At 37.9% G+C, this 21,208-nt stretch overlaps 3 protein-coding genes and 1 long non-coding RNA gene across 6 annotated transcripts; 2 read left to right on the top strand and 2 right to left on the bottom strand.

Annotated features, from left to right (window-relative positions):
* Positions 1-427: 427 nt before the first annotated feature.
* Positions 428-3,754, bottom strand: LOC111464890 (U2 small nuclear ribonucleoprotein B'' 2-like). Its single transcript, XM_023109171.1, has 5 exons — positions 3,568-3,754; positions 2,915-3,087; positions 2,033-2,126; positions 1,767-1,846; positions 428-1,468 (listed from the first exon to the last, which is right to left on the bottom strand). The coding sequence occupies exons 1-5, from the start codon at positions 3,638-3,640 to the stop codon at positions 1,193-1,195; spliced, it is 696 nt and encodes a 231-aa protein (XP_022964939.1). The 5' UTR covers positions 3,641-3,754; the 3' UTR covers positions 428-1,192.
* A 1,191-nt stretch (positions 3,755-4,945) lies between these two features.
* On the top strand, positions 4,946-8,110 carry LOC111464891. 3 transcript variants are annotated; one of them, XR_002714105.1, is made up of 5 exons: positions 4,946-5,029; positions 5,103-5,190; positions 6,151-6,306; positions 6,433-6,585; positions 7,691-8,110. It is a non-coding gene; the product is annotated as an uncharacterized LOC111464891 (long non-coding RNA). The 3 variants fall into 3 exon arrangements; XR_002714107.1 differs by having other exon boundaries at positions 6,407-6,585; XR_002714106.1 differs by lacking the exon at positions 6,151-6,306.
* Positions 8,111-10,794: 2,684 nt separating this feature from the next.
* LOC111464885 (protein NUCLEAR FUSION DEFECTIVE 4-like) lies at positions 10,795-12,792 on the top strand. Its single transcript, XM_023109160.1, has 2 exons — positions 10,795-12,095; positions 12,184-12,792. The coding sequence occupies exons 1-2, from the start codon at positions 10,819-10,821 to the stop codon at positions 12,632-12,634; spliced, it is 1,728 nt and encodes a 575-aa protein (XP_022964928.1). The 5' UTR covers positions 10,795-10,818; the 3' UTR covers positions 12,635-12,792.
* Positions 12,793-14,879: 2,087 nt separating this feature from the next.
* LOC111464888 (putative tRNA pseudouridine synthase) lies at positions 14,880-20,162 on the bottom strand. Its single transcript, XM_023109167.1, has 7 exons — positions 19,844-20,162; positions 19,719-19,754; positions 18,111-18,223; positions 17,865-18,013; positions 17,585-17,729; positions 16,995-17,426; positions 14,880-15,642 (listed from the first exon to the last, which is right to left on the bottom strand). Exons 1-7 carry the CDS (start codon positions 20,100-20,102, stop codon positions 15,241-15,243), a joined length of 1,536 nt encoding a protein of 511 aa, XP_022964935.1. The 5' UTR covers positions 20,103-20,162; the 3' UTR covers positions 14,880-15,240.
* Between the last annotated feature and the right edge of the window lie 1,046 nt (positions 20,163-21,208).

Below are 21,208 nucleotides of genomic sequence, written 5' to 3'. Positions count from 1 at the left end.
TTTTTTTTTTTTTTTTTTTTTTGTAGTCATAGACCACAGAGTCAAAGATTCCCTAGGATCTAATCCATGTTCACAATTTTCAAAAAAGAATGTTAAAAATACTCTTAAAAAGTTTAATAGAGTAGAGAAAAAGGTGGAGAAGCATTCCTTCCTAACCCCCAAAGGTTAGAGACTATTATTCTGGTTTATCCATTCATTGTCCCATTCGCCTGCTACCAACATCTTTACTTTTGTCATTACTGAATTCCTTCAATTAAGAAAACATAAAAAACACTGCAACAGCAAGAAAATAAGGAAACAAGACAGTTGGAAACCAACGTAGTTTTGATTATTGTGATGGGCTTGCAACAAAATAATAAGACACAAGAAAACAACCATAACTTTTTCAACTAATTAATATTTATATTTCATATCATATATATTTTTCAGTATTTCATGTAGAAGGAAGAAGACAAGAGAACTCACAGGCGGCGTGGTCGATGTATCTGAATGGCGATGCCCAGAGAGAGACGGCATGTCAGTTTTGGTGGTACTGAAGCCTTGATGAAAAGTCAGCAGTCAGCACTTGATGAATCACTGATCCCTATGAAATAAAATAACAAGGTTGCAACCTTTAATGATAATACTAACAAACAATAGCTACGCAGTTGATCCGGTAAAAGACAAATTTCAAACTAAATTTGGGTCAAATCTTGCTCATAATCGACCATGGAAGAAAACACACGCACCAAGCAGCACTGTTCCCGAGTCTTCGACAGAGATGATTATCAATACTTCATTGTCCAAGACGACATATTCATGCAAAAATCTAATCAAACATTGTCTCCTCAATTTCAGCTCCTTGTTTTCTTTTGAAAAGCTAGCTTTCCACTACTACGAGTACATGACCACGTTAAATAAAAGGCTTTGATTAGTTCTATCTGTTTCCTTTTTGACAACCAAATATAAACTATTTTCTTGCCATCCTTGGAAACTGGAATTAGAACAGCCGGCGAAACTCATGGAGTCCCATGGTTTGATATCCTCCTGCTCTTAGGAAAATGTTTTCTTGCTTTCATTCTCTTTTATCGCTGGAAGGAGGGGAAGGATATCTGAACTTTACATAAAAACTCATGACTCATATTTACGTGCTGTGACATTAACATAAACCTTCTGCGGATTCTATAAAAGTAACAGTAGAACAAAGTTTGAGTTACTTCTTTGCAAAAGAGATAGCCATGGGATGTTGGGGGTCAATTTTAAAGCCTTGAAGAGCCTGCATCGCCATAGAGGATTGAACATCATCTTCAAACTCAACAAAAGCAATGCCCGGCTTCGATTCAATCATTCGAACCTCCCTGAATCCAGGATATTGTTGGAAGAGAACTTGCAACATCATACTAGAGGTTTCATGTGGTAAATTCTCAATAAATAGTATGTTGTTTGGAGTAGCTTCTGCAGTGCTAGGATTTGCGTGACGGAATGTGGCCTGCATGAATGACACAACGAAGAGGCTTGCTTAGAAAAACTGATTATGTATAAATGTTGGTTAACGTTGCTGATCTAAGGGGGCACTGAAATGAATCCAATTCGAATAAACATTAATGTCTTTCCAACAAATGCAAGGAAAAAAACAATCAACCAGCAAACCACACCATCCAAAAAGACCCATACAACTTATGCTTGGACCACTTCTAGAGTAACAATAAAACGAAACAGCTCATATGAAGAAGGAAACTAAACATTTTACATCACAAAAAATAAAACAAGATTGAAAAGAAACATACATTTGAACCACCATTCTCAGCAGTTGTTCCATTGGGCATGGAAGATTGGTGTGCATCTTCAGTGCGTTGCTTTCTTTCAGCTGGATAAGCAAATTAAGAGATAATAGGAAACACAAATCAGTTTAAAACCCTAAAGGTCTTTTAAAACCAATGCAATAAGAAAATGAGAGGTTATGTCCATCAACTCAAAAAGCCATATGTTTAACTTAAAGATTATGTCCACCAAAGAAATTCAAAACAAAGAGTACATATATAGTAAAAATCACCTTTTTCCACAAGCTTCTTTTTCTTCTCCCTTGGCACAAAGCTTCCGTCAGCTTTAGCAATACAATCTGATTTGGTTTTGGCATATTGAATTCTCTGCAAAAGAAACAACGAAAGTCATCTTCATATTTTTGAGATGGGCAACAGAAAGTCATTACTATAATAACCATTAGAATAAGTTGTATGAATGAGCAAAATGAAGATGCAAAAATTTCCAAGATGAAACAAAGATAACTGAAGTTTAAAACTAAAAGAGATTATAGTAAAACTTGTTTCTTCCAAAAAGAATCGTGGATACATCTCCAGTCATGTTCTTTTTTTCTTTTTTCTTTTTTCTTTTTTGATATTTATGAGTGTGCAGCCTAGCTTGCGTGCACCTCAACTTACATCGTCTAACTCTATAACATTTTGGGTGCCAAGAAAACTCGTAGGATATTTCCTAGGTAGGTGACCATCATGGATTGAACTCATTTCCTCTAAGCCTTTTATTATACCCAAGTTAGAAAAATGAGAAGAATTCCTTTTGTTCAAATTACAACAGAGATCAAAGATTCAGTGGCAACATTTAAAGTAGTAAAAAAGCATGTAATTCATGATAGATGGCCCTCGTTGACAGAAGATATGTTAACATACAGGATTTACAAAGAGGGACCTCAAAATGCTCAAAAAAGGCACATAGCCAATAGATAGACGCATATGTCCAAAAGGTTAAAACATTATTTAGGGCATGCAAGGCAGCTGAACCGGCAAAATATTGAGTGTTATTATGTATAGAGACCGCTCTCCATGCAACACTCATTGAAGCACAATCAGGATTCAGTGGATGAAATGCCACAAAGACTATGAAAAGCAAGTTCAGAAAATGTGATAAGCTAAAGACCAACCATAGGTTTATCATAGAATGGGAAGTTTTGCATCTGCCGCACAGCATTGCTAGCTGCAGTCACTTCACTAAATGCAACCCATGCCTGCCCTCGAAGCCTCGGTGTCTTCAAGGCAACAACGTCGAGAATCCTTCCATAATGAGAAAACAAAGCATAAAGGGATCTCTTCAATTCTGTCCAATGGGGAGAAAATTAGTATACCATCAAATCTGAACACTAAAAGAACGTAGGTTCAAATCACCCACTCCACATCATGTGATGTAATATCGGTGGAAACTAAGCAACCAAATCAGTAATCAAAATCCCATATGCTACGGGAATGAGTAAAGCAAGTAGCCGTCTCCAAATCCAAACTAAAATTTCAAGATATCAATTCCTTCACCCTAACAACCAAATTCTAACTATGATAGTTGTACATTCTCGAGTGATTACTGTGTGCATCATCAGAAATATAATTTACTGTATTAAAAACAAACCAAACTTTGCCAAAATATCATTTCTGTGTGGCATGAATTTTGAGAGACGAAGGCGAAATGACGAACTTAAAATGTCCCGCAAATCACTTCAATTATTCGTTGTCGACTAATGGATAAGAAGAAATCACATTTACACGGGATAGAGTAGGGTTAAGCAAAAAGCAAAGAGTGAATCACCTTCTTTCTTGACCTCCTCATTGAGATTCTTGATGTATATGCTCTGGTTAGGTGGTATATCGCCCGATAACATGGTGGTTCACGTTCAGGGCCTTCGGCTTACAGAGAATCACGGAGCAACGGACAGAAATCTGGTTTTCCGAATGCGCAGTGAGAAGGAAACTTGTCGGAAGCAGAATAGAGCCTTATCAAGCAAAAGGCTCTAGATCGTACTCCAAAGTTTCCTTGGGCTGAGGCCTAAATGGCCCAACAAGAATCACAATTTCATTGGGCTGAGGCCTTTCTCAACTAGCAAAAGTACCATTCTATCCCCGAAACATAGAAATATAGCAACTTTTACCCCATCTGCTTGGCGCCGTGTTAGGCTGTTAGCAGTGGGCGCGCTCTTCAGAGTCCGGCGAAACCCGAAACCTCGCGTTCATCTTCATTCTCATTTCCGAGCGCCGGAAAACTTTGAGGTCAATTTTTTAGAGCATCAGCGCTGCCTCTAAGCACCACCTCTGCAATCGAAATCCTTCTCCTACCCTATCTCTTGTTTCAAATTACTCAGCTAAGACCACCAAATCCACCGTTAAGAAGGGCAAGTCCAAGGCCGACGCTAAAGCCGCCGATGATCCCTCCGCCTCCGCTGCTGCTTCAGACGAATTAGATGCGGCGCTTTCTGATGATGATCCCTCATTCGATGTTGGCACATATGGTCGCCCTCTCTTTACCTCCGCATCTTCACTCTCACAGCTCACTCGCAAGGATGCAGGCAATTATTTCTAATTCAAGTACGTATCTGAAGTCGTTTGGATCGCTAACTCATGTTTTTATTATTTTATTTTTGGTCTTTTTAACTCTCGAACCTTGTATGTGCATCAGATTTAGACATGTAGTTTATTGGTATATTTCCTAATTCTATTGACAAAAGTTAAATCTCTCTAACCATGTTTGGAATCTTAACAAGGGAAACGGTCTCTCATGATCATGATTGCTTAGGGTTGCTGGCTGGTTAATGTTTTATGCCAAGTGTTTACTGTCTTGTGATAAGCTTTCAGGAGATCATGTGAGGACTGTGGATAATATGAAACAGTGACCCATTCACTTTACATTGTCCTCTTTGAGCTCTCCCTTTTCAATCGCGTTTATTAGGGAGAGATTTCCACACCCTTATAAAGAATAGTTCGTTCCCCTCTCCAACTGATGTCAATTGCTATGGCTAAGTCAAATTTCTGAACCTATACCGTTGACAGAGGGCATTGGCGTTGGGATGGTGAAAGGGGCTGATTGCATGAGGATGCCTGTGGGTTCAACTGTATATATGACTTAATTGATACTGGAATCAAGCACACTCATGCGGCTGTTGGGGTGGTTGTTCGTTTAAGAAAAGAACTATCGCTTGTGAAAGATATTCCTGTGCTCATTGCTATTGATCAAGTGAGGCACAAATCTAAATCTACCCTTTTTTTGATTTCTAATAGTAAGTTTCTTGGATGAATTAAATCTTCCAAAATTAATTTTAATCGCAATAATAATTGTTACTTCTTGTACAGAATGACAACTGGTTTACGTTCAGTGAGTATGAAGAACCAGTGACTGTTCGTTCTACTCCGCCAATACGTTGCTAGAGAACTTGCAATGGTCAGTACTAAGAACTTGTTTGATTCATTTCGTTGTCTTCTATTCATATCGTTGTCTTCCATCCTTTTTGTAGCTTGTATGGATTCCATGGCCTGAAAATTTTAATTTTTGCTGTGAAACTTATGTCCCTCATTTCTTTTATTTATTTTTCTGGTTAAATGTTCGGGACTAAAAAATAACAGATAGCTTTCTCTTCTCCTTTCTATTAGATACCTTCCCAATTTACAGTGGGGGAGGATAACTATAGAAAGCGAAAATATTAGACAGTTAATGTAATGACCGGACTTTCTGCACATGTAGTGGTCGGTGTCGTCACTTAACAACAAAAAAATTATAATTTAAAATACATGCAAACATGCTAAAGATAATTTACCAGAAAAAGTCATGCTTGGGTACCCCCTTCTAAATAATTTAAAAACATGTCATTTAACTAAATAGTTTCACAATAAGGTAATTAAAGAAAACGATAACGTTTCTGAATTTCCTAGTTCCCATAAACTAGGGATGTTCAAACCAAACTTAAAATAGTAAAATCAGTTAAATGGGGAAGCGTCTTAAATAATAAATTAGAACATAAAACTCTAAGTTGTCTCATGATCGTCATTTCCACCCTGCTCGTCATTTCTATGATACAGTCTTGCCCTTACCTGAAAATCATTTTAAAATAGGGTGAGTATGAAAATACCCTAGACTCAAGAGAGAGCAAGAGAGGGGTATGGTGGGTGGCTAGGGTTGAGTCCTTTCTTGTTCTCTTTGTGCACACAGCCCAAGGACTGTCGCCGCCTCTTGAGTCTAGCATATTTTCATACTTACCCTGCTTGGTTGGTTCAAATTTTCAACCAGTGTTAATTTTTAATACTGTTTTGGAGGAGGAAAACCTGGATCATATTCTTTGAAGATGTTCTTTTGCTCGATCTATTTGGAGGTTTTTATTGACGTGTTTTGTATTCAATTAACTAGACACTAGGAGTTCCTTCTCCATCCATTGTTTTGAGAGAGGGGCAGGTTCCTGTGGCAAGCCGTGGTTCGTGCTTTGTTATGGGGTCTTTGGGAGGAGAAGAACAATAGAACCTTAAAGAGGAGTTGAGAGGAGTCCTTGTGACGTCCTTCCTTCAGGTTCTATGTTTCTCTTTGGGAGTTGATGACAAAGTCTTTTTCTAACTATTCCATAAGTTTTATTCTTCTTGATTGGCATCCCTTGGGCTCTCTTTTGCAGGCTTAGTTTTTTTTTTTTCTTTGCAGGTAAAAGCTTTTATTTTAGGTCTATGATGCAGGATGGCATGATGGTTGGTGCTTCAAGACTTGCCAGATGTTCCTCTAGGTGCACGTGTTAATTTCCCTTGCTATAGTCTAGATGAAGCGGCTTCTGTTTTCCAATTTCCAGTACTACCACAGGTATGCTTATATTGTTTTTATTTTGAAAAGAAACTAATTAAAATTAAGAATGTAATATAAACAGAAAAAGGAATCTTTACAAAAGCTTTGTTTGGTCAAGGATTTAGATTATGCCCCAATTTGGATATCAGAGGAAATAAGAGTTTTAAGGAGTTAGCTGTCTTAACGTTGTAAAATCTCATAAAATAAAGAAGGCGGTATTGACTTAATGATACTAGATGAACTAGACTTGTTAATTAGAGGGACCCAACAAACTTTGGAGAGTCTTCAGGTCTGGATTCCTACAAACTAGTTAAAGGCGTCTGAAATTTCTCCTGTACGCTCCTAGTATGAGAACTCCTAGTATGAGAACTGTAATAGCCTCAACCCACCGCTAGCAGATATTGTCCTCTTTGAACTTTTCCTTTTAGACTTCCTTTCTAGTTTTTTAAAACGTGTTTGCTAGGGAGAGTTTTCCACACTCTTATAAAGAATGTTTTGTTTCCTTCTTCAACCGATGTGGGATCTTACAATTCACCCCAAGATAAAGAATGTTTTGTTTCCTTCTCCAACCGATGTGGGATCTCACAAATCACCCCAAGATAAAGAACGTTTTGTTTCCTTCAACCGATGTGGGATCTCACAATTCACCCCCTTCGGGGCTAGTGTCCTCGCTGACACACCGTCCGGTGTCCACCCCCTTTTGTGGCTCAACGTCTTCACTGGCACACTGTTCGGTGTCTAGCCCTAATACCATTTGTAACAGTCTAAACCCACAACTAGCAGATATTGTCCTCTTTGGATTTTTCTCTCAAGGTTTTTAAAATGCGTCTGGTATAGAGAAGTTTTCACATCTTTATAAAAAAATGTTTCGTTTTCCTCTCCAACCGATGTAGGATCTCACAAGAACAATGGACAAAACAAGGGACCATGATTTATCTCCATGTGCGTAGTGGGTTGGATATCTTTTCGGAACCACATATTTGTATTAGTTTTCTACTTGATATTATTTTATTTTTTAGAAACCGAGATTTGAAAAACATAAAAGATTGTACAAATGAGCATATAAAATTTAGTTTTTTAGGCATAGCAGAATTCATAATACCAATAAGTTGCTGCGGTGCAGTTGTCAACTTACTGTCGTTGAGGTGACCCAAGCGCTCGCCTATGGTGAGAGGCGAGGCAACCTGAGGCCTGTGCGCCTTGTAACCAGCTGGGGCGAGCGACTTCAATCAGGCACTTGCCCCACTGCACGCAGTGCAAGGCGTTCACCCCCTTGTGATCATGCTAAAATCAAAACAGAAAAAATAAAGCTTCTCCGTGACTCGATTATTATTGGAATGAGTATTGTTCTTGTACGGCATTGATATTTTATGTAAATATGTTTACATAAACTTATGATCTTTATTTATTACGTCTCGCTTCGCTGAGGTGTCACTTTGATGAGTCAATCAAGGTGCGCTATTAACTTTGAAAAAACTAGTACAATTATGTCCTGAAGTTCTAAAGATTCACATAACCTATCTTTACGTGATAATATTTGATACAGTTCTTCTTGACCTAAGTGACGTTGATTTGAGTAGAAATTATATGTATATATATTTAAAAGAAGTTAAAAATTGATAGTTAAATTTTCTTTTTAGTTAAATTACATCCATGTTTGCCAAATATTAAACACAAAATTAAATAATATATAAAGAAGTATTTATGGGAAATGTTACGCATAGGGTGATGTCAAAGACGAAGCCTTTTTCAAGAGAGTCCTGGGATTATGGCTATGTTCTGTTTTTGGGTATCATTTGTTGAGTATTTAAGGCTCCACTCTAAAACAGCCTCACAATGTCCACGCTCGATTCAAATCACCCTTTTCTTTGATTTGCTTATCTCCTTTTCCCACACACTTTGTTTTACACCTTATACACTTAGAGTTTGCTATCATTTTTCAACCGGTTTCATAAAAATGCTAACTTTCACATCATACGAATTTTTAAAAGTTTCAATATCACCCTTATATTTTTTAAAATTTGTTAACAAAGTATTGTTAATAATTTAAAAGATTGCCTTAAATTTTCATAAACATCATTTATATTAAATTTTTACCAAAAGAAAAATTTTAAAATACCCTTTTATTTTCAAAAACTTCTATTAATACATATTTAAATTACCATTACAATTAATATAAAGTACAATATTTAAAAAATATTCACAAAAAGATAATAATAATAATAACAAAAAGTTGAATGAATTTGAAATTGATTATTATTATTATTATTATTATTTTAAGTTTTAAGGATATTTTTATACTTTTATTAAAAAATTAAGAATATTAATAAAAATTAGAATATTTTTTTTAGAGGGGAATACAATTAAATATTATTAAAATTTATAAAAGTTTAAAAATATTATTGAAATAAATGTGAAATTAGTGATATTTTTATTAATTGAGCAATAATTAAGCGTCATACTGTGGGATGTTTCAATGAGAAAACCCTACAGAAATCAACAAATTCACAAAAAGTTAATTATTATTACTTTACCAAAATTTAATATACCTACACCCATGTAAATCACCCATTAATGTTGAATGTAAATGGCTTATATTGCACCACATTTTAGTTACCAAAGCCACAATATTTTATGATTAATGTTGATGCACGATTTTGTACTACGTGACGTATTAACCGACATAAATTTCGAGGTGAGCTAAGCTCTGACCATCCGTTGGGATGACCTATCAACTTTTTTTTACGTAAACTATTATGCATGACTACTTATACTCTCATGTTTAAGTTGGTACTAAGTTTGATCGATGTCAAAATGAATTCGTAGAAGAAGTTTTGAATCTATATTTCCAATCCAGATTTAATATAAATTTAATAAAAACATTAGGAATGTTTATTTGACAATTTAATTTTTAATGTTGTAATTTGTCCATTCGAAAAGGGTCAACGTTGTTACACCGCTAGCAAATATTGTCATCTTCGGACTACCTCTCAAGGTTTCCACCCACTTTGTTTAGGTGATTTGAAGTAAACATTTGATGGCATTAATTAATGAAGTGGTAGGGAAGTAAATAAAGGTCAGGATCGTGGCCCATATTCTTTTCCTTCCACCAACTCAACCCTTATTTCTCCAAAATTCAAGAACCTGACGTTGGGAGTTAAAAATGTCCCTCACAAAATTTTATATTTATACCTCACTTTTGTTTATATCATTAAAGTAATTATAAATATTCTAGAAAATTAAATAATTAAATATATTTATTTAACACCACCGTTAAATTTTATTTTGAATGAGAATCTCTCGATTAAACTAGTATTATTATTATTATTATATTAAATAATAATTATGATTATGTTTTGTTTATGAAATATTATTGTGTATATTATGATATGTTATAATCAATATGTTGTTTACCGTAGTATTGTACTTTTCCTTTCCTTTTCCTTTCCAGTTAGGTTAAGAATGAGAGATAGAAGTAAGTCTGTTAAGAATGAGAGATAGAGGTGAGATTTTTGCCCGTGGATCTCTTTTTTATTTAATTGGTGGAATACTGGTCCATCCTATTTTTTTTTTTTTTTAATGATATTCAAGAAAGCAGAATTACAAAAAAAGTTAGAGAATTAGAGGAACTCTTTCTCTGGGACAAAATGTTAAAGGAATACTCGGAAACACATCTATAAAAGCTTATGATCCAATTGATCAAGATGCACAATGAGGATCCTATCCATACGATTTTGCACTTCTCACAAATATAATCTATTTCATTATTCTATTCTTGGTAATGGATTTATTCTGTTCACAGCTACCAATTTATACCTAAAAATAGGAGGAAAATATAAACTAACTAATACCGTTAATCAAATCTTAACGTAAAAATATAAATATAAACATAAACTAACTAATACTGTTAATCAAATCCTAACATAAAATATCAAATATTAATGGATATCTAAAATCAAATCCTAATATAAATTAATTATTATAATATATCAAATATTAATGGATATCTAAAATCAAATCCTAATATAAATTAATTATTATAATATAAATGCGTACATGTTTCTTTGGAAGAAGGAAAATGAGGTTTCTAGAAAAAGAAACTTATTTTTTATAATTATTGTTTTTAGTAATATGAAGCGTAGGTGAGTACGTAATTTGTTGTATTTAGGGAAGTGTAGGATGAAAACATCCATTCACCCCTTTGAGGGAGGGAGATTTAATCAGGGTTGGGACACCCATGCAAATCACTCCATGACTGTGTCAAGGTGGTGGTCTGTAATGCACCACATTTTAATGACCACACCACCACCGATTCTCATTTCCATAAATAACATTCATTCCTCAACCAAATCATCCAAATTAATTACCTCCCTTGTATCTGACTACAACTACAGAGCGTGCGTGCTCTGTGTCATGCCTTCCTCTGTCTTTCAATGGCTCAGCCTCCTCGGAATCATATGGCTTCAGTCCATCAACGGCACCAATTTCAACTTCCCCTCTTACTCGTCCCCACTCAAGCACCACCTTTCCATCTCCCAATTCCAACTCAACAACCTCGCATTCGCCTCCGACGCCGGCAAGCTCTTCGCCTGTGTCTCTGGCCTCGCTGCTAACTATTTACCCCTTTGGTCCCTTCTCATCATCGGCTCTTGTCTTGGCCTTGTCGGCTACGGCGTCCAGTACCTCTTCATCACCAACCAATTCCACTCCCCTTCTTATTGCCTCATCTTCTTCCTCTCTGTCCTCGCTGGAAACAGCATCTGCTGGATCAACACTGTCTGTTACATCGTCGCCATTAGAAATTTTCCCTCAAATCGCCAAGTGGCGGTGGGGATATCAACCAGTTACCAAGGATTAAGCGCCAAGATCTATACGGATATTGTCGGGTTAATATTCTCGAAACGATCTGACAAAACAGCCGAGACATTCCTTCTGTCCAACTCTGTTTTTCCGTTGGGTGTTTGTGTTTTGGTGTGTCCAATGGCTAGAATTGTCGAATTGGTGGAAGAGAAAGGAAATTTGGAAGTTGGGTTTTTTGTAATTTTTGTGATAACCATAGCCACCGGCGTTTTTGCGGTGGTTACAAGCGTTGGGTCGATTTCTAGAATGTTGTCGCCATTGAGTGGGCTGGTCGGGATTTTGGTGTTCCTGCTCCTTCCGGTGGTGGTTCCGGTGGTAGAGAGTGTGAAGAAGTCAGTAAGAGAAGGAAAAGAGAGAAGGGTTTATCACTCTACAATGGAAGAAGATACGAGAATCCGACCGGAAAATGAGGCGAAATTGAACAGAGACGGCGGCGATGAGGCAATGGAGGAGATCGGAGCGATGGAAATGCTGAAAAGAGTGAACTTTTGGTTGTATGTTGGTGTTTACTTTTTTGGTGCAACTTTGGGATTGGCGTTTTTAAACAATTTGGGGCAAATAGCGGAGTCGTGGGGAAGCGAGAGTGTGTCGTCGTTGGTGTCGCTGTCGTCTTCGTTCGGCTTCTTTGGGCGCCTAATGCCGTCGCTTCTGGACCATTTTTTGTCGAGGTAAAATCAATGTGTTCTAAAACAAGCTTCTTGTGGGTGGGTATGTAATATGTATGACGAAATTTGGGTGGTTTTATAAATGGCGCAGGAGGAAGATGATGAAATCGAAGCCGGGTTGGCTGGTGGCATTGATGGGGGCAATGTGCGGGGGGTTCTTCTTCCTTCTTTCGGGGCCGACGGATCTGATTCTGTGCGTGAGCACCGCCGTAATTGCAGTGTGTACGGGCGCAATTACTTCGATTTCCGTGTCCACAACCAGCGAGCTATTTGGGGCCAATAATTTTTCAATAAACCACAACGTGGTGGTTGCGAATATACCTTTTGGGTCGTTTCTTTTTGGGTACATGGCGGCTTATCTTTACCGGAAGCAAGCGACGGGTGACACCGGGAAATGCATCGGAGTTGAGTGCTACAGAACCACTTTTATGATATGGGGTTGCTTGTGTTCATTGGGGACTCTGCTGGCTCTGCTTTTGTTCGCTCGTACTAGAAGCTTCTACTCTACAACCAAGTCGCCGATGGCGCAGGGCTCTACGTAGAACAAGGCTGTACGGCTTTTTGTTTTTTGTATAATACCACTCGACTCTTTTAAGTTTTCTTAGTTTGACACGCTAATATATTTGGACGTTGTACTTTGTGGTTTCGGGTTCCATAGATTGTCTATTTTCAAAGAAATGAAATTGACTCAATTTCTTCTTCTTCTTTAAATCAAAATTTGAAAACCATTTAAATTCTAAGAAAAATTTCAAAAAAATAATTTTAATTTTATTCCATATTTTTTAAAATTTATGGATTTAGTGACCCTATACGATATTTTTAAAATTTAAATTCATATTAAACTTAAATTTGAGAATTAGAGGACATATTAGAAATGTTTTCTGAATCTTAGAGATCAAGTGCTTCTCTGTTAGGACAATGATATGAATGATATGATATTGTTCATTTTGAGCATAAGCTAACGTGACTTTGCTTTGGACATCCCTATACTTTGAGCATAAGCTATCGTGGCTTTTGCTTTGGACATCCCTAAAAGGCTTCATACCAACGAAGATACTCGTTTACTTATAAACCCATGATCATTCCCTAAAGGACTGACTCCCAACAATCTTAACAGTCTACTCGTCTTCATATCCGCCACCTATGCTTAAATTAGCAATGTGGTACTCACTCCCAACAATCTTAACTGTCTTCTCCATCCCCGCCACCTATTTCATGCAAAATTTTTCATTGCCACCTATTCAAAAAATTTCATTTATTTTTGAGGGATCCCACTTCTAGTCTTTTTTAAATTAGTATTTATAATTGTTCAAAATATATTTATATATTTATATTAAATATATAAATATTTATATTAAATGGAGCAAAACAGGGACATATAATATAATCTCGTTCTTGGCCTCAATCCTCTCCTTAGCCAGTCCCCACTAACCTGCCTCTCCTTAGCCAGTCCCCACTAACCTGCGCATACAATGAATATATCTGGTGAGAGTAAAAAGTGGTAACTTGTAATTTACCTAATATATTTACATAAAAACGGAGGAAGTTCAAATTTTTTTAGTTTACAAAGGTAGGGGGTGGTTTGAAAGTTGAACTAAATTAGGAAAAGAATTAACGATGAAGACGTTTTATATTTGAGAAAGAGTGAGAAATTGAAGCTCAAACGGTTGTCCAAACCTCCATCACTAATTTTTATACATTTATTTAATGTTTACCTAAACATAACCTCATTTCTTTAATTCTATTTTATTACATCTCCAAACTGTCCTATCCTACACTACCATTTGTGGGACTAACAAATAAATACAGAACATATTCAACTTAATATTAGACATTTCCAGGGACTTATTATGTAATTTCTAAAAATAAAATATTTATTAAGCACAATCTATTTTAAAGGTTGATATTGGAAATAAACCCGACTAAATTCGTAATTTAAGTGAAAATAAGACCCTGAATTCAAGCTTCCGCTCCCGGGAATGGAAGTCAAATGCGTCCCGCATCAATAAACTTACGTGGGCCATCCTTTGCATTTACGACGCCCATCTGCTAAAGATTTGATTGGGACGACGCCGTTTTGGGCTGATGTAAATATAAGCTCATGCTGACGCAGCACCCACCTTGTCAAACGTGTTCAAATAACCCACGAAACATGTTCAAATTTGTGGTCGGAAAAAGTTTCTGAACTTACGTTGGATTGTTGAATTCATAGTATCTCTATTGGGTTGAGATCTTGTGGGGCAGTCCAAAGCAAAGTCATAAGGACTTATGCGATCTCGTTGGGTAGTCCAAATCAAAGCCATAAGGGCTTATGCGATCTCGTGGGGCAGTCCAAAGCAAAGCCATAAGGGCTTATGCGATCTCGTGGGGCAGTCCAAAGCAAAGCCATAAGGGCTTATGCGATCTCGTGGGGCACTCCAAAGCAAAGCCACAAGGACTTATGCTCAAGGTGGACAATATCATACTATTGTGGAGATCCATGATTCCTAACAACCGGTACCAAAGTCATGCCCTAAACTTAGCCATGACAATAAAATCCTCAAATATCGAACAAAGAATTGTGAGCCTTAAAGGTGTAGTCAAAAGTGACTAAAGTGTCGAACAAATGATGTATTTTGTTCAAAGGCTCAAGAGAAAGGAGTCGAGCCTTGATTAAGGGAAGGCTATTCGAGAGCTCCATACACCTCAGGAGAGGCTTATAGTGTACTTTGTTCGAAGGGAGGATCGTTGGGATGAAGTCCCAGAGGAAGCTCTAATCATTTATTAACAAAGATTTAAGAACACAAATGAAATAAAAGTCCAAAACCTGAAATAAAAATCTAAAAATTAAGTTAAATCAACGTCAGTACAGCCTTGTCAAAGGCTCACCTATATATTACGCCTTTTAAGCCGTTTACATTGAATGCAGGCACACTCCCTTATGGTGGTGCTGAATGCCGCCGAATGCCGAGTGCCGGAGTGGGTTGTCTGCAGTTGATGCTGAGCTATTAAACGCCCCCACGCGGCTGGTGGGTGGCCGCAGACCACATCCATTCAACGCTCAATTCCCATAATTTGTACCATCAATAACTCAACTGCCTCCCATCCTCTTCAATACTCTTTAAGTTTTTGCCTACTTCCAACAAAAGAGAGGCACACAAACAACACATCAAGACAATCTACCTTTTCCTGTCCATGCCTTCCAAGCATTCCTAACTTCCTCCAATTGTTCATTGGGAATGCTTGTGTACTTGTCCAATTTCTCCACCCATTCTTTCCATGGGGGTCTTTCTATGTCTAGAAAGTTAGTTACCTCGGGTAATATCGCCGATCTGTAGAATTCATTCACTGACTTGACAATGTCGTGGGATTCGTTTAATGTGAGCAAGTCGGGCCTCTTTGGAGCTCCTGGTCGTTTTCTGTTGGAAAACCTGTTCCCTCTTAGGACTAAGACTTCAGCTGGAGCAATGGGCAGAACTATTCTAGAGAACTTGCTCAGTGACAATGCTATGATATCTCTTGGGAGCAGTTTCCGCTTCACGGCAATGGCTGTGCCTACCATCTTTCGAATCTGCCCAGGGTGTAATAAAAGCAGCATGAGAATAGCCCTTTGATTTAAAAGTACAACATTAACTAACAAATACTAATTTCTGATGGAGCCAACTTCATCCTTAAAGTATCATATAACGACTCAAAAAGTATAAAAAGGACGCCACCTTGCCACTTCCCATATCTCCTTCCAAGTCCTAAACCAGCAATAATGCCTTCCATTTCTTACCACTTTCGAGTACGATAAACGTGGAAATATGGGTTCGAACCTCCACCTCAAGATAAGAGTAGATAACTTTATGGTTCATGTTAGTGCCTCTCCATACACCATTTGTTCATAAGATTCTGAGTTTCTTCTTGAGGCTTTGACCCCAACGGAATGGTTTGTTGAGGATTGTTTGGAGGGAGTCCCACGTTGGCTAATTTAGGGACTGATCATGGGTTTATAAGTAAGAAATATATCTCTATTGGTATGAGACCATATGGAGACGTCCAAGGCAAAACCATGAGAGCTTATGCTCAAAGTGGACAAAATCATATAATTGTACGGTAGTGATTCCTAACCTGGTTTAATCTCTGACAGAGAAGCAAAAGCTTTTCAAACAAATTCTACTTTCTCTTGTCTGGATAGAGATTCTACTTCCACCTTCTATCCAGATAATAAGAATTAGTTTTGAATAGCAATAGTCAAGTGCAGAAAAGTTAACCTAGACATGTCTTGTGAGCTATTCCTATGAATTATAAACCTCAGGGAGTAAATGAAGGTTATGATGGTAGATATTGAACAGGTCAAGCTCATAAAGCTTGAACCCATAAACTCATATCTTCTGTCCATCAATGCTCAGGGACCATCAAATTATTAACTGGTTCCTATCATCTTAGAATTTAATTTCATGCAAATTGATTTCGAATAGGAATGGATCAAGTGCAAAAAAATTAAACCAGACATGTCTAATGGTGTAAGATGATCCTATGAGTTATGAACCTTGGGGAGTAAATGAAGGTTATGATGATAGATATTGAACAAGTCAAGCTTATAAAGACTATTTCTTAATTTTATTTGAAGGACTACTAGCACAGAAAAACCCCACTAGGCCACTGAGCATTGATTTCCAAAGGGGCAAAACAGTTCAAAAATGAAATAAGGCTGACAAGAAATTATCGAGTGGGGGACAAAAGAACAGTTATATACTAAGTTTTGGCTCCCATGTGACCAGAATCATGACCTAAGCTACAAGAGGTGTTAGAACGGAAAACCACCCAAATCTAAGCGACAGAGCTGCCAACGGAAATAAGAATAAATGAAGTAGACATGGACAACGGAAATAAGAACAAATTACGCACCAAAGAAAACAAAGTTAGAGAAAGACTAACTTGATGCAACATGAAAGATTCTCCCCAGATGGAGATCTCAACGAAATCATATCCAAGAGATGTTTCCAGCTTCCCACAAGAACAGTATAGGATTTTTCTGAAGTGTGAGGCGCCTATACGATCTTTCTCATCTGGCTCATGAAGCCATCTTGCACGAACACCCTGTGGAAGCTCTGATCCATTTCCAAGTTTACTGCATACTTCAAATGTATTCTCATAACTACCACTTAAGCTTGGAGAATGTTGATTTGGTTCCTTGATTCCTCCAACAAAAATATCGTTTTCTCCATCACTTTCCTCAAACTCAGAGTTCGACAAATCACTAGATGATACCCCATCTCCTGACTTGTGGACATATCCTGGAGATTGGTTGGTTCGAATCCTTGTTCTATACTTGGAACGTATTGTATAGTTATGAAAAGGGTGCTCCCCCTGTACGCAAAAAGAATCCACCTATGTTCTTCAACGCCATACAATTGTCTTCCAAATAACAGCACTAGACTATCAAATAATAACAAATCATGTATCTTGCAGTGAAGGGAGGTACAAACTGATCTTTATGTAACTAAATGAAGGAGATAAAAACCTACCTGAAACGAATTTAATATATCCTTAAATTCTGAGATGTGATAATCAATTTCAGTAGTTGTGAGCTTACTTTCAATTCCAATAAGCTTAGCAGGGAGGAGATAAGTATACTTCCGAACATCACACTCCCTTCTAGGATCAAAGCTCCTTGACAAGTGAAAAAAATGATGTAAAGTTACCACATTGTAGTAAAAACATACAAACGCATCATGCTAACGCTGAAACTTCATTTACTCACTTCAAAGCACCCAAAAAAAAAGAAAAAAAAAAAAGAGCACTTACCTCTGTGAAGGTACAATGCCAAAAACCCTGATATTTTCAGGAAGATAAAAGTTGATGTAATTAGCAAGCAAAATACCACAAGGGTCGCCCATCCATGCACTATCAGGGATTTCCATTTTTAAGGTTATTGTTGTAGCCAAGGAATGAACCTTGAAAATGAAAGAGAAAGAAAAAACAAATCAAAACAACCAATAAGATTACAAAAGTCATAAAATGAGATGCAACAAAGACATTCAGGATATTTACTCCTTTATCAGTTCGACTACTCCTTGCCCATGAGATTTTGTTCAGATCTCCATAGTTACTTTCACGAATTCCACCAGCTTTATATATTGCAGCTTCCAATTCTTGTTCAATTGCTACACATTAAAACTGTAATGCTTTAGGACATTCCATCCATGCATTAGCTGGGTACTTTGAACTGTACGAGGTTAATTTCTTATTATCATAACCAACATGGGCACTTAACATTTTTTAATGGTAAAAGAAACATTGAAAGACAAAGAAATGCTTATCCAATAAAATAAATGGAAATCTACGACAGATCCTATGAGATTAATATACATAAAACAATATATCAAGGTTGGTTAAGAAGTTAAGTGTATTTAATCAGATATTGATCAGCTGAATGCATATTAAGCTCAACTATTTCTGTTGGTTCAGTCTGCAGTTATATTTTAAATTTATTGTAGTTAGTAACTAATGCATGGTGCGTGCATCACTTCATTATCGCTGACAAAGTTTAATGGCATTAGTGTTGCTGATACATGTCCTTTTTATGTACTCTTTTAGCAGTAACTATTCTGCCACGCATCTCTAGTTCTCCCAAATCATGTAACAGCAAGCATGTTACAAAGTTCCCCTTGAAAACTTGCCTCTTAGATTACATTGTCTGAAATACATGGAATCCAATCTGTCAGTACATCATAGGAACGTCTGATAATAAGTTCCAAGGTTTCGAGCGCTAGTTGCAATAGATAGCTTGAACCATGAATGCTTTATCAATGAGATTCGGATATCAAATATCTCAAGGCAAGAACACTTGTCTGAGATTCGGATCACGCTTGAATGATTCTAAACATGCAACCTAAACTACATAGAATTACAAAGAAACTTATCCCTCGACTTAGGAAAGGTAAGAACACTTAGCGCTAATGATAAGGAATCACTCCAAGGGAAAATAAAATTCAGATTACCTTGTTGATCAGATATCCCAAGGCAAATCAGATATCTCAAGGCAAGAACACTTGATTGAGATTCGAGTCACTCCACAAGCAAGGTCGATCATGTCAAACTTGAATGATTCTAAACATGCAATCTAGACTTAATAGAATTGCAAAGAAACTTAGCCCCAGGCTAAAACAAAGCGAAAATGCTGTTTTTACTACATTTTCCAAATCTCCCTTGCAAAGATAACATACATGGCTTTATATAGCCTCAAAATGAAAACCCATAACCTTCTATGAAGCCTTTCAAGAGTTGTAACTTTCATATCTTATGACTACTATGTATACTTTATGGTCATAATTAGCCATGATGTAAATGTAACCTTAGTGAAATACCATAACTCATTTGTAAGTTTATATTGCATGATCGATGTCTTGGTTCATATCACAATTGGTCAGTGAATTTCAACTGTTTCTGTTAGTCACTGTGAACTAAATTGTTATAAATAGTTGTTGTACTTTACACTTGGCTAAGTAAGTAATTGAGCAACCACCATCACATTCACTACGAAAGTATGCAAATCAAGGACAGCAACAGAACATCCGGCGGATGTCATTGCCAATCCCCGACAGGAATTTTCATGACATTATGTAAATGATGTAAAAAGAAATGATGAAAAAAGCTCACTTGGATGTGATGATTGCTCGCGTTGCATTTGCAGCCCTGCATTTTTTAAACTCAAGAATTAATGAACTGGTCAAGGATTCACAAAAGGGTCGTCAAGAGAACCAGAGAGTAATATCAAATGAGACCTCTATAATCAGTCCCAACATAGCCAATCCGCATAACGACCTTCTTCTTCCGAAAAGCTTCCCATTTCCGGAGCTGGTCTGGGGCGCACTGAGTGGAAAGAGCATCGGTGGAAGCAGTAGAAGATGAGGAACAGCACAGCAGTCTAGGACTCAGACGAGAGGTCCACGAAACGAAATTAGGGTAGGGAAAACGGAAGCATGGAAATGAAGTTTTGTTTGCCCATGGGGAAAGCGGGAATCGCAGAGAAGAGACTGCCATGGCATCCAATCTTCGCGCTGTGTGGAGTTGGAGCAGTATCTAAGCCGCCATGTTTTACCTTTAACGACTACTACTTTTGGTGGATCGCGATGCCTATGAAGCCCAATACAAAAACACACCAGATCCTATTAAAAGTTACAAAACCCAAATCGGCTCCATAGTGGAAGCCCAAAAAGGCCCAGAGTGGAAGTCCAAATTGACCCATAATGAAAGCCAAAAATGGCCCATAGTTCAAGCCCAAATTAGCCGGCCCATAGTGGAAGCCCAAAGTCACCCATAAAGGAAGCACAAATTGGCCCATAGTTGAAGCCCAAGAAGGCCCATAATAGAACCCCAAATTAGCCCATAATGGATGCCCAAATTGACCAATAATGAAAGCCCAAATTAGCCCATAGTTGAAGCCCAAATCGGTCCATAGTGGAAGCCCAAATTGGCCCATAGTGGAAGCCGAAATAGGCCCATAGTGGAAGCCCAAATTGGCCCATAGCGGAAACCGAAATGGACCATTAGTGGGAGCCCAAATCGGCCCACAATGGAAGCCCAAATCCGCCCATAGTGGGAGCCCAAATGGACCCATAGTGTGAGCCCAAATCGGCCCATAATGGAGGCCCGTTCAAATAGGCCCATAGTGGAAGCCCAATTCGGCCCACAATGGAAACCCAATTCGGCCCACAGTAGAAGCCCAATTCGGCTCACAGTGGAACACAAATTGGGCCCATAGTGAAAGCCCAAATAGGCACAAAATGGAAGCCCAAATCGGTCGGCCCACAGTGGAAGCCCAAATCTACCGGCCCACAGTAAAAGCCCAAATCGGCCCATAGTGGAGCCCAAATTGGGCGGCCTACAGTGGGAGCTCAAATCGGCCCACAGTTGGAGCCCAAATCGGCACACAGTGGAAGTCCAAATAGGCTGGCCCACAGTTGAGGCCCAATTCAGCCCATAGTGGAGGCCCAAATCGGCCCACATTGGTGGCCCAGCCTAAATCGGCCCACAGGAGAGGCCCAGTTAAAAATCGGCCCACAGTGAAAGCCCAAATCGGCAGGCCCACAGTGGTCGCCCAAAGTCGGCCCATAGTGGAAGCCCAAATCGGCCCATAGTGGAGGCCG

The sequence above is a fragment of the Cucurbita moschata genome, unplaced genomic scaffold (genome assembly GCF_002738365.1).
Source record: "Cucurbita moschata cultivar Rifu unplaced genomic scaffold, Cmos_1.0 Cmo_Scf00031, whole genome shotgun sequence".
NCBI classification, from domain to species: domain Eukaryota; kingdom Viridiplantae; phylum Streptophyta; class Magnoliopsida; order Cucurbitales; family Cucurbitaceae; genus Cucurbita; species Cucurbita moschata.
The sequence above is the reverse complement of the archived record's forward strand: the minus strand, read 5'-3'. Positions and strand labels throughout refer to the sequence as shown.

Coding starts and splice junctions, on each gene's coding strand:
- LOC111464890 (XM_023109171.1), bottom strand. CDS start 3,640: ATGTTATCGGGCGATATACCACCTAACCAGAGCATATACATCAAGAAT. Junction 3,088..3,567: donor TGAGGAGGTCAAGAAAGAAG/GTGATTCACTCT, acceptor CCCATTGGACAG/AATTGAAGAGATCCCTTTAT. Junction 2,127..2,914: donor CATTCTATGATAAACCTATG/GTTGGTCTTTAG, acceptor TTTCTTTTGCAG/AGAATTCAATATGCCAAAAC.
- LOC111464885 (XM_023109160.1), top strand. CDS start 10,819: ATGACTGTGTCAAGGTGGTGGTCTGTAATGCACCACATTTTAATGACC. Junction 12,096..12,183: donor CTGGACCATTTTTTGTCGAG/GTAAAATCAATG, acceptor TAAATGGCGCAG/GAGGAAGATGATGAAATCGA.
- LOC111464888 (XM_023109167.1), bottom strand. CDS start 20,102: ATGGCAGTCTCTTCTCTGCGATTCCCGCTTTCCCCATGGGCAAACAAA. Junction 19,755..19,843: donor TGTTGGGACTGATTATAGAG/GTCTCATTTGAT, acceptor TAAAAAATGCAG/GGCTGCAAATGCAACGCGAG. Junction 18,224..19,718: donor CGAGCAATCATCACATCCAA/GTGAGCTTTTTT, acceptor TTTAATGTGTAG/CAATTGAACAAGAATTGGAA.